The sequence below is a fragment of the Balaenoptera ricei genome, chromosome 14, assembly GCF_028023285.1.
Source record: "Balaenoptera ricei isolate mBalRic1 chromosome 14, mBalRic1.hap2, whole genome shotgun sequence".
NCBI lineage: Eukaryota > Metazoa > Chordata > Mammalia > Artiodactyla > Balaenopteridae > Balaenoptera > Balaenoptera ricei.
In genome coordinates, this window is record NC_082652.1 from 1,783,825 (window position 1) to 1,796,514 (window position 12,690).

At 49.2% G+C, this 12,690-nt stretch overlaps 1 protein-coding gene across 1 annotated transcript in view; it reads right to left on the bottom strand.

Annotated features, from left to right (window-relative positions):
• ADGRD1 (adhesion G protein-coupled receptor D1) overlaps nucleotides 1-12,690 on the bottom strand; it is a 150,277-nt gene that overhangs the window by 120,044 nt on the left and 17,543 nt on the right. The window contains exon 5 of the mRNA XM_059894801.1: nucleotides 2,425-2,604. Coding sequence (XP_059750784.1) covers nucleotides 2,425-2,604 — 180 coding nt within the window. The remainder of the gene's footprint in view (nucleotides 1-2,424; nucleotides 2,605-12,690) is intronic.

Here is a 12,690-nt window from a genome sequence, read left to right on the forward strand (position 1 = left end):
ACCACTCCTGGCTCCGCCAGGATCCTCTATCAGGAGCCCTGGTGATGACTCGTCTCTCTGTCATGAGAACCACGTTCACCAACAAGAAGAAAGTTCACTGGACTCTGATGGCAGCTTGCCCCACAAAGGGCCACACCTCGCTGTGCAGATGTGTGCTCAGACGTCCTCAGGGACTTGCTGCTGGAAGACGCCCTTTACAGGAAGCCTATGACCAGAGCCAGGCGGTCATCTTAAATCACCCAGCAGTTACCCCGGGGTTCTCGCTCGGGATTGCGCAACTTTCTAACCGTGAGTCTCTGGAGAGCGCTTGGATCTGAGACAGGTCCAAAGTATCACTGCCCTGGAGTGTGAAAATCCCTTTAATGAACAAATAAAGAGCACATTGCCAGGCGGAAATGTTTACAGTTCTCCCCATTTCTCTGGGTGGGGAAACAATCAGGATTCAGCAGATCTGACCTTAAAACATGTTCAAGATAAACGACTGGGTGCCTGAGACTGTGTCAGCCCCAAGGGGCACGGAGATCAGACTCTTACGGAAGAGACTGATAGCAGGTGGAAGGTGATAAGAGCCATGAACAGGGGCAGGACAGGCAGGTCTGAGCAGGTAGAGGACGCAGAGACAAGCTCTGGGCTCGGGGATCAGAGAGGGCAAATACTCAGGATTCTCTCAAACTCTGTGTGCGCTGAATTTGCCCCTTTTCCGGGGGTGGAGGTACGCGCTTGGTCCCAGCTCCCAGCAGCGGCAGAGTCAGGCAGATGCGTCAGTGCTCACGGGGCCCCTCTCCTGTAGGCTCCTTGCGCGTTAGCTCTCTCCACTCCCACAGTCACCCTATGACCCAATACTGTTATCGAGCTCACGTTACAGACGAACATGCTGAGGCACGGGGCAGGCGAGTCGGGCGCCCGGGTGCGCACCGGTAGCAGAGGGGTGCAGAGCGGGATCTGGCCCAGGCTGCGTGGCTCCAGGGTCCATGGTTTTTTAACAGCTGAGACACGCAGCCTCCTTTAAATGGTCCGAGAATGAATTTTCCTTGCCTATGTCAGAGATGTCATGTCCTCCTGAAGGAGATCCTTCTAGACTCTCACTCTGCCCTCCACGTCCGCGATTCCCTTCTTAGTCTCCAGTCTGGACTGGACAGCCCGTCCACGCTACCTCGGGACATTCTGGGTCCCCCGTCACCTCTCCCCATCTCAGTTCCCACTCCAGACCTCCAGCCTCCCCCAGCTTCCTGGCCCACACCTCTGACCTCATGCCCGGCCAGCGACAGGTCACACTGAGCCCCGGAGGAAACAGGAATCGGCAGCCAGAACCACGTGGCCTCCCAACACCCACCTACGCACTCAGCCACCTCTGCATACACCCGGTCCCCACGCTGGTCCAGACCGTCCCTCCTGAACCCCCAGGCCCCACGCTGGTCCAGACCATCCCTCCTGAACCCCAGGCCCCACACTGGTCCAGACCGTCCCTCCTGAACCCCAGGCCCCACGCTGCTCCAGACCGTCCCTCCTGAACCCCAGGCCCCACGCTGGTCCAGACCGTCCCTCCTGAACCCCAGGCCCCACGCTGGTCCAGACCGTCCCTCCTGAACCCCAGGCCCCACGCTGGTCCAGACCCTCCCTCCTGAACCCCAGGCCCCACGCTGGTCCAGACCCTCCCTCCTGAACCCCAGGCCCCACGCTGGTCCAGACCCTCCCTCCTGAACCCCAGGCCCCACGCTGGTCCAGACCGTCCCTCCTGAACCCCAGGCCCCACGCTGGTCCAGACCGTCCCTCCTGAACCCCAGGCCCCACGCTGGTCCAGACCGTCCCTCCTGAACCCCAGGCCCCACGCTGGTCCAGACCCTCCCTCCTGAACCCCAGGCCCTCACCGGCCTGGTGCCCACACGCCTCCCCTCCGGCAGCCTTTCTTTCCCCTAATCGTCAGCCCCTCTTTTCCAAAAGCTTTTTCACGGCAAAGTCTAAACATTTGCAAGTCTACACCACTAAAAAGAAGGAGGGGCGGGAGGAGAAGGGAAAAGAAAGATGCAGGAGGAGGAGGGGAAAGACAGGAAAGAAGGAGAAACAATAACCGCTGTGCTGAGCGCTCCGCGGCAATATTCCATTTAATTTCCCCCAGACTGTGAGGTAAGTATCATTAATGCCTTCACTAGGGAAACTGAGGCTCGGGGCGCTAAGTAACATGGCGCAGTGACCCAGTCATCCCGCGGTCAGGGGGAACCCAGGCGTCCGCCCGAAGGACCCCGCCCCTCAACCGCCGTGCAGACATCTCCGCAAAGGATGCCATCTCACCCTTTCCAGCAAGTCCTCCCAGGCAGCCCCCTGAGGGGACGGGGCTCACCCGCCCGCAGGCCAGGGGACCGACAGCGCAGCGTCTGGCCCCCTCCCGCCTGCCTGAGCCTCCCTCCGGGCCAGCGGCGCCCTCACCTGGGGGGCTGAAGGTGGCTTCCCACGTCATGGAATTGTCACGCGTGTACAGCTCCACGGAGCCCTTGCCGCCGCTGGAGCAGACTTTGAACCCGTTGGAAATGACCTGTCCCCCGAACGCGAAAGGGGTTGTTCTGGACTGTTCTGCTTGCGTCTTCCAGAAGAAAGAGAACGTGACCCCTGAGGACAGAAAAGGCGTGGGGTTATTTTTAACGAACAATGGATGGGACTTCACCTCACCGAAGCAGGTCGTTCTCGCTGCTCTTTGATTTTCATTTAAAAGGCAGTTTTCTTTTCTCTCATTCCAGAGACAGTGTACGCTCAATCCAGCAACTACAGACCATAAAAACAGGTAATATTTATGAACAACTCACTAAGTACCAGACACTTTCCTAAGGGTTTTAAATGAATGCTCTCCTCATAAATACTACAAAACCCGATTATCATTCATCGGCTTACCCCGTTAGGCAGATGAAGAAACTTGAGTCCGGTCTGCCCAAGGTCCCTGAACTACAGACTGACTCAGGTTAGACGCAAACTCAGTCTGACCTACAGACGTCGGCAGTTAAAGTAGCTCCTTCCAAAGCCTCTCCGTAAACATATTTTACAGAGAAAGGAACCAACTCATACATATCGGTTTATAAGCCCCATGTTTTGAAAACTTACTACATCATAGACCCCCTCCAATGTCCCTAAATACACCTCTATGTCATCATTGTTTGTATCTGCACCTCATGACATTCTAAACATGAACTCTAGGGAACTCCCTGGCGGTCCAGTGGTTAGGACTCTGTGCGTTCACCACTGAGGGCACGGGTTCAATCCCTGGTCGGGGAACTAAGATCCCGAAAGCCACGTGACATGGCCAAAAAATAAAATAAACAGGAACTGTAATTTAAAAAAAAAAAAACAAAACAGCAAACCCCTCTCCCCATGGCTGGGTCTTAAAGTCTCCTTCAACTTTTAATTTCCCAAACAGAGCTGGAAGCTAAACCTTTCTGCATGTCTCAGATTATATGCCTTTAGGGTAAATTTCCAGTAGGGCGTTTCTAGTCAAAGAGGAAGCCACTTTGAAAGGTTTTTTTTTTTTTTTTTTTTTTTAAATATTTATTTATTTTTGGCTGTGTTGGGTCTTTGTTTCTGTGCGAGGGCTTTTTCTAGTTGTGGCGAGCGGGGGCCACTCTTCATCGCGGTGCGCGGGCCTCTCACTGTCGCGGCCTCTCTTGTCGCAGAGCACAGGCTCCAGACGCGCAGGCTCAGTAGTTGTGGCTCACGGGCCCAGTTGCTCCGCGGCATGTGGGATCTTCCCAGACCAGGGCCCGAACCCGTTTCCCCTGCATTGGCGGGCAGATTCTCAACCGCTGCGCCACCAGGGAAGCCCACTTTGTAAGGTTTTGAAACCTACAATTGTTCATTCCCAACAAAGCGGGGCACCCGAAGGCCCTGGCAGCCGCACACTCCTGAGCCCGGTCCCCAGCCTCCACGTGAACGAGCTGGCCCACTGGTGGGTGTGTCTCCATCACAGGAAGCAGGGCGAGTGTGAGGAGCGAGGCCAGCTCTTGATGCCGGAGACCCTGACCCACCATCGCTTTGCAGCCCAGGGGCAGGCTCTCCGGGGAGGGGTGACAGTGGCCACAGCTGGCCGGAGGCTCCTGGAATTGCCCCGTGGATCCCTGATTACCTCCACTCTGCTTCTCTGAATCCAGTAACATTTACCCTTTCTTTGCCCATGAGTAAACTGTGTGTGTGTGTGTGTGAATGCATGCAGCCTGCCTGGACTCGGTGGTGAAAGCCGGAAATAAATCAGGCGGCCTCAGCCCTCCCAACCTGGCCCAGGCTCTGTGGTGGGAAGGCTTCATTGATGCTGAGAGAGGAGGTGCCCAGAGTTGATCAAAACAGGCCCAGGATGGGGCTGGGAGGGGAGCGGGGGCGGCCATTTGCCCTGGGCCTTATTTATATAAATGGCACCAATTTTAGACTTTGGATCTTATCTTCAAATGAGATTATGGGCACAGTCTAAGAGAGTCTGAATTAAAAGAAGACATTTGTCGGGCTTCCCTGGTGGCGCAGTGGTTGAGAATCTGCCTGCCAATGCAGGGGACGCGAGTTCGAGCCCTGGTCTGGGAAGATCCCACATGCCGCGGAGCGACTAGGCCCGTGAGTCACAATTGCTGAGCCTGCACGTCTGGAGCCTGTGCTCTGCGACAAGAGAGGCCGTGACAGTGAGAGGCCCGCGCACCACGATGAAGAGTGGCCCCCGCTTGCCACAAGTAGAGAAAGCCTTCGCACAGAAACAAAGACCCAACACAGCCAAAAATAAATAAATAAATAAATAAATTAATTAATTTAAAAAAAAAAAAAGAAGACATTTGCCATCAAGTATAAACTTCTGTCCCATCACCACCCATCCTGGCTGTAATGCTTTATGAATCAACATATTTGTCACAAGTTGTTCAGATGTCTTGTGACAATATAATTGTGACAATTACATTGCATTATACCCTTGTAGGTCGAAAGCCTTAATACGATTAATATAAACATGTAAAACATGGCATGATTATATAACCCTGGTTTGGAATTTCTCTAATTTTTTTTTTTAACGTAAAGAGGAACCTCAAAATAACAGGCGAGGCTCAGAGACACTCTGGGGTAGAGCTCCAAGTCGTAAGGCATACGTTCTCAGGGCTATTGAGGAAAAAGAAAAGTCCCCAAAAGTGCCCTGGGACACAGGTCACGCCAGCAAAAGGATGGGACTCCGGCAGTTTGCTCAGAGGGCGGCTGGGCTGTCCCAGACACGGGTCCTCTCAGCAGGTGGAGGGGACTCCCAGGCCCGGGGCACCCAGTACTTCTGTCTCCCTCGCACTGCAGTGGCGCAGAGTCCAAAAACAACCCACGCCTTCCTGCCATGCCTCTCCACTCAGAAACAACCGATTTCACAGGGACACGAACACGGCACATTGTGAAACTTCTGTTATGAAACGAAGTCCCAGCGGGATTCACAAAAGTCCATTTTTTCCAAACACTTTGCTGCATTTAAAAATTCCTTTCACTCAGTCCTGTCTTGGCCAAATATCTTTCTGTCCAGGAAGACAAATAAAAATAAAACATTCAATTTGGCATTAGGTAAGGGAAGATTGAAGCAAACAATGGTTACTGTGAGCCAAGCTTTTCATTTTTGTTCATTCAGCCTACAAAATAATCATTTCTCTCTGAGGGACAGCTTGTATTTAAATATCAATTTACGTCTTCACAGAGTCTTAAAAGATTCACAATGAGCCCTCTAATATTAGCATTTTCAGGAACTTTGCTTCTTGCACTGGGAATTGTCAATATAAAGGAGAAAAAATCTGAAAAAAAAGAAATGCAATATTGACAAATCGATTCAATACTTTTCTTCTTCTTATGAGCATTGATTGAATCCTCATCCGTCTGAAAAAAATAATGTGAGGAAAGTTCTTTCTCAATAAGACCAAAAAAAAAAAGAAAAGAAAAAATATCCAGCTGTCCCAAGAGAAGGTGGATACATTTGAGTGCATAAATGTTATAAAATTTTGCAAGGCAAAAAATTTACCATGACAAAGTCAAAAGACAAATGACAACCCAGGAAAAAATTATTTGTAAAACACTGAACAAACAAGAAATGAATTTCCTTACTATATAAAGAACACTTTAGAAAGAAAAGTAGGATCACTACTGCTTAAGGAGAACTTACTTTGAGCAAGATAGAATGTCCCAAGAATTTTCATGTATTAATTCTTTTAGTCCTCCCGACTAGGGTTAGGGTTAGGGTTACAGTTAGGGTTATGAACTAGACGTTAGTACGGTCCCCATTTTACAGGTGAGAGGATTGAAGCCAAGAGAGGTAAAGTAACTTGTCTAAGGCCACACAGCCAGCGACAGAGTCAGGATTTGAACCAGGCAGTCTGGCTCTGGAGTCTGCACTTGTCATCTCTCTGTCTTCCCTTGGAGACAGTGTTGTTTGGGAGAGGACTCACTCACTGAATTAGACAAAAAAGATTCGAAGGCATTCCGTGAAGGAGAAAAATGCACACTACAGACCTGGGCTAGGCGAGGAAGTCTCCTTGTGCGTTATCCTCTCGGTGTCTGCTGTGGGCGGGGCAGAGGCGGCAGGCAGGGGTGGGTAGGGAATCTCTCCAGGTAGAGGAGCAGTTCTTCCCAGACCCATGGACTCAGCACCGTGCCCTGCATGTTGGTAACTCAAAGTGGACCAAAGCCGCAGGCGGCAGGGAGGGCAAGGCGACCCGCAGGTGATGTAGGCGGCCGGCATCCATCCTCCCTCGCCCAGCACAGCATCTCCACGTTCTTGGGGGGAACCATCCTCCCCACCCCTGTTTCCTCTAGATCAGGTGGGGCTGACCACACAGCCCCAGGTTCACGTGGGCTGGACCAGTTGGAATCACAGGGACTGGCTCAGAGATGGACAGGCTTCAGCCAATAAAAGGGAGTCCTGGAGACTCTGAGCAGACATTGCTATCACACCTGGAAAGCCTTCCTGGAACACAGCCAGAGCGATGGAGGAACACAAACTTTTGGTGACGTTATCTAAGCACCTGGACCCAGCTTGTGGCAGGCTCCACCTCCCAAAGAAGCCACACCATCTCCCATCCCATCTGCTTTCATGCCGTGTGACCTTCCCGCTCTCCACCAAGACTCAGGCCAATTTCTCCACCGGCCCTCTGGCTGATTTGACCAAGCGGAGTCAACAGAAGTGGCCGTGGCCAAGTTCCAGGTGCAGCCATTAACTGTCTGGGAGCTTCAGCTTTCTGCCTCTTGGAGCTCAAAGCCAACGTGGAACAAGTCCAGACTCTGCTGGTGGAGAAAGAAACCATGTAGAGGAGCTGGAGGTGCCAGAGATGTGAGTGAAGAAAGTGGTCTTAGATATCCACCTCAGGGGCACCTTCACAGGACCCAGTCCTGGCCGCCATGGCTGCAGCTGCGTGAGAGCCCTGGCAACCCCCAGCACCATGAGAGGTGATGCTAAATTGTGTTGCACTTGCTAAGTTTGGGAGTGCTTGTTACGCAGCAGTCGATAACCAGAACACAGTCTTTACCTGGATCCACTCAGTAAATCCCCCAAGCCTAGCTGAGTTGCGTTTCTGTTGCTTCCAACCTTCCAGCTGAAGTTTGACAGTCCACAGAGGAGTCCCCTTCCTGACCCCAAAGTCCCACCAAAGGCCACCACAAGGATGTGCACGTGGCTCCCTCCTTCCTTCCTGCCCACGACTGTGGGTGGCTGGTTCGGGGGAGGCTGCTGGAGAAGCGGCTGCAGGGCGAGAGGGGGAGCAAGGAGACTCTCCATCCTTTCCTGTTTCCAAGAGGACTTGGTTCAAGACAGAGCTGGCCCTAGGCCTGTGGGAGACACACGTCCACCTACAGTGCAATGGCACGAGAGGACATGAGCTTATCCACACATGTCGACTACGACAACCAGCTGAAAGCAAGTTTCCATGAGAACCACCCAGAGCCAGCAGAGCAGGCTCAAGAATGTTCTGGAGTGGGAAGCTGAGAGCATCAAAACCAACGCCATCCCAACAGGCACATGAAAAGATGCTCAACATCGCTAATCATCAGAGAAATGCAAATCAAAACTACCACGAGGTACCACCTCACAGCGGTCAGAATGGCCACCATTAAAAAGTCTACAAATAACAAATGCTGGAGAGGGTGTGGAGAAAAGGGAACCCTCCTACACTATTGGTGGGAATGTAAATTGGTGCAGTCATTATGGAGAACAGTACAGAGGTTCCTCAAAAAACTAAAAAATAGAGTGTCATATGACCCAGCCATCCCACTCCTGGGCATATCTCCAGAGAAAAGTCTAATTCAAAAAGATACATGTACCCCAGTGGTCATAGCAGCACTATTTACAATCGCCAAGATATGGAAACAACCTAAATGTCCATCAACAGATGAATGGATAAAGAAGATGTGGTACATATATACAATGGAATACGGCTGAGCTATGAAAAAGAACGAAATAATGCCATTTGCAGCAATATGGATGCAACTAGAGATTATCATACTAAGTGAAGTAAGTCAGACAGAGAAAGACAAATACCATATGATATCACTTATATGTGGAATCTAAAATATGACACAAATGAACTTATCTACAAAACAGAAACAGACTCACAGACCTGGAGAACAGACTTGTGGTTGCCAAGAGGTAGAGGGGTGGTAGAGGGATGGATTGGGAGTTTGGGGTCAGCAGATGCAAACTATTATATCTAGAATGGATAAACAACAAGGTCCTACTGTACAGCACAGGGAACTATATTAATATCCTGTGATAAACCATCATGGAAAAGAATACCAAAAAGAAGGTATACATATGTATAACTGAATCAGTTTGCTTTACAGCAGAAACTAACACAACACTGTAAATCAGCTATACTTCAATAAAAAATGTTTTGATATTAAAGCCAATCAAACTTAAAAAAAAAAAGAAACAAGGCCATCAATTTCACTCCCGGGCTGCGGTCTCACCTTAGATAACACCTGACTCAGTAAGCTCGGGCTGCTATAACAGAATCTCACAGACTGGGTGGCTTAAATGACAGTTATTTCTGACAGTTCTGGAAGCTGGAAGGCTGTGATCGTGTTGCCAGCAAAGCCCTCTTGCTGGTTTTGTCCTCACGTGGCCTTCCTTGGTACGTGCTCACAGAGAGAGCCCGTGTTTCCTCCTCTGCTTATAAGGGCCTTAACCCCTCACCCTCGTGACCTCATTGAATCCTAACCACCTCCCATAGGCCCACCTCCAAATACTATCATAGGGATAAGATTTCAACACATGAATTTGGGGAGCACACATTCAGTTCATAGCAGCACCCTCATTCATTCATTCATTCGACAAACATTTAATCAGTGGCTGATACACATCAGACACTATGAGGGAGGGTCTGGAGGCAGAAGAGTGGGCAGACCCCGGGGTCCCTGGGCTCCTGGACTTACTACCGCGTGGGCAGGGAGAGACCGACATGAATAGTCACGCGGGAGTCCCCCCGGTGATGGGTGTGATGAGGGCAAGGGAGGAGAGACATGCACAGCGAGCCTCGGAGCAGGGCGCCAGCTACCCTGGAGGTTGAGAGAGGCTTCCAGAAGCTCACTGTGGGCCTGAGATCTGAAGGGAACGGGTGTGACTCGGACAAGGGAAGGCACAGGACGAAGGACCGGGGAACATTGAAGGAGCAGACCTCATGTCAGTCTTGTGACGAGATGCGGCGAGGAGGGTAAGAGAGAAGCAGGAGGGGAGGCTGGTGAGGCAGATGTGGCCAGGAGAGACTTGGGTCCGAGAGCTGCGGTTAGGGTTAGGAGGGAAATCTGAGACGGTACCTCTGTGTTAGTTTCCTACAAATCACCGCATAGTTCTATGCCTGATAACAACACGATTCACTCTCAAGGCTCTGGAGGTAGAAGTCCCACTTGAGCTAAAATCAGGAGGTGAGCAGGGCTGCGTCCCTTTGGGAAGCTGCAGAAGAGAATTTGTTCCCACCCTCTTCCAGCTTCTAGAGGCGCCCACGTTCCTGGGCTCCTGGCCCCTCCCCTGACTTCAAAGCCATCTTCACACCTCTCTTTGACTCTGCCCCTCTGCCCCCTCCCTTTGTAAGGACCCCTGTGATGACCCTGGGCCCACAAAGATCATCAGGACATTCCCCACCTCAAGTTCCTTGACTTAATCACTCAGTTTCACCCACTGCAAAATGGGTTAAGGGTACGTGTGGTTGCTTTGTATTATTTTTTACAACTGACTGCGTGTTCATTGACAATTATCTCAAAATAAAAAGGATTTCATAAAAAAAAAAAGAGAGAGATTCTGCTCGTTTGGGAAGGCCTTTAATCTGATCTGGCTGGTTCAACATCCAATTTTATTACGGCGTATCTCAGGCATGGAAGTTGGATGTTCTCCCAGGTTTTGGTCAAGAGAGGCTCCAGAATTGGGGCTGTGGTTTCTTTATAAAGAATAGAGGATGTCAAGGGAATCTACCAACTGTAGGATTCTAAGTGGGTTTTCTGTGCGGTGTGGCCCAGAAGGAGGAGGAAAGAAGCAAGTGTGCAGGTTTCTGATGACAGAGCGTCTCTAGGGAGTGACCACCTGCCGAGTGCTTCCAAAAGAGCACAGGCTGGGAGAGAGTGATGGGGAGATTTGGGCTTTCTGGCTAAGCTGAGAAGAGACCCAGACGCCTAGGTAGCAGCCCACCAGCAAAGTTCTGCCGTAGATGCCTAACTCTGATTTTGTAAGACCCTAAAGTGTGATCCCTACTTCTGCATTTCAGCAGAGTACAGGTTGATATGATGATTTCTACCTACATCTTTCTAAGAGTTGACAATTCCACCCCCTCTGGTGTCGGACACTTTCTCCAAGAGAATTTTAGCATATAGGCATGCCTTTACATAACATGAATCTCATGAGTCCCTTCTCGATGGTGTTCCAGTTCTTCTGATTGTGACAAGAGAAAGTCCATTCGTATGTAAGTAACAATTGCTAATCCCCATTTTAACACAGAAATGCCACATCTCAAATTTAGAGCCTCTGGTGGGCCATGGTACCCACGTAGAATTCAACAATATAGGTATCTTCTACTTATGGGAACCAAGATTGGTTTTCAGTTCTTGCGGGTGATAGAAAGTTTCCTTTTCAATTGAATCAAAGTAAGTAAAATTTAAAGAAAAGGTATAAGTATTATAGTTCAGGTGCTATGTGTATATGGTAAAAAAAAAATCATAAACGCAATTTAAAAGTGAATGAAATTTAAGAATCACTAGTCTTAAAAACATTCTAGCATGACTGGAAATTTAGATAATTACATCATTCAACCTCAACCTATTAAAGTAAATAACCCGCCCTCGGACTTCTTCTTTGGCATAAACACATCCAGCCTCACTGCCTTGATAGTCGATGTTACAAAAGTCGAGTTAAGGGGATGACATGCCATTTTTTTGTCCACTTGAGGACTATGAGAATAGAATTACGTCTGGCTGCGGAAGTTTCCTCGGTACAAATTTCAAGTGATCTATTCTCATCCATTCTCAATATTGTGGAGACCCAGCTGCCAAAAAACACAAAGAGAATGGTTCATAAGATTGTCTTATTCATCCTAAACATACAGAACAATTGAGGAGCAAAGTGTGAGGTTATATATGGTCCAGTGAATACAAGAGACCTTACTCTTAAAGTAGAAACATTACAAGGTATCAACTCCATGGCCCAGTGTTCATTGTCTTCCCTAATAATATCTGATTTTTTTTTTATAATATCTGATTTTTACTTGACAAAGAGAAGCTGTGAAGATGGTGAAGCTTCCACACTGTATCCTTAGATTTTTTTTTTCCCAGCTCCATGATTTCAAGACAAGGAAGTAACAATCAAATAAGGTGGGAGAAATGATACAGCAAAGAGCAAACTTTGGAGAGAAAAAGAGCTGAAGGTCATAGTGGCGGGGAATCTGGATAACAGAAGAGACACCGGGTGAAAGATAAGGAGTTCCATCTTCAGCCAGAGTTGAGTTTGCAGTGGTAGGAGAACATGTGATATATGAAATGCAGAGAGAAAGATGATAGAGACCCAAAGGGGCAGTGTTTCTCAGATTTTAGTGTACACGACAGAGGCCATAAGCTCAAAAGCCCATCTTGCCAGGAGGATTAACTCTGTTAAGACAGCCAGCGTGTTTCTCGAAGGCAGCTCAGGCTGTATCTTTCAACATGCAGACACACTTTCTCAGATCAAACACTGCATATCAAATACTACTCATGTCTACCCTTCTTGCTCCCCAAAAAGGCTCTCTTTAATTTCTTCTAGAAATACCTGGTGCTGTAGGACTCGCTTTCACACTAGCCATTTCTCTTCTCATTATTTTAAGAGACCAACAGGTGAGTGGCAGCTGCCCTTCAGTCTCAGCAAGCAGGGAACTGAGAACGCTGGGGACTCAGGAAATCTGGAGACCATCGGACCATGCCAAAGGAAACGGTCAGTAACCAACCACTGCCAGGTGGGCAGGGAACACTGTTGGATTTTCTGATTTTTTAAGAGAAGTCAGAAGTATAGATTTTTTAATGAAATTTTCTCTTATATAGGAATTAAATATTAATTAAAAAAAAAACATTTAAAGCACTGTGAGAGAGGCTCTGTTTCTGCAAACAGTGAGCCAGGCTATTTGGACCCACCCATCCTGTCGAGAACAATTTAGAAAGCTGATTAAAGTATAAAATATGTGAGAATCGACATAATGCCAGCAAACAAAACACATC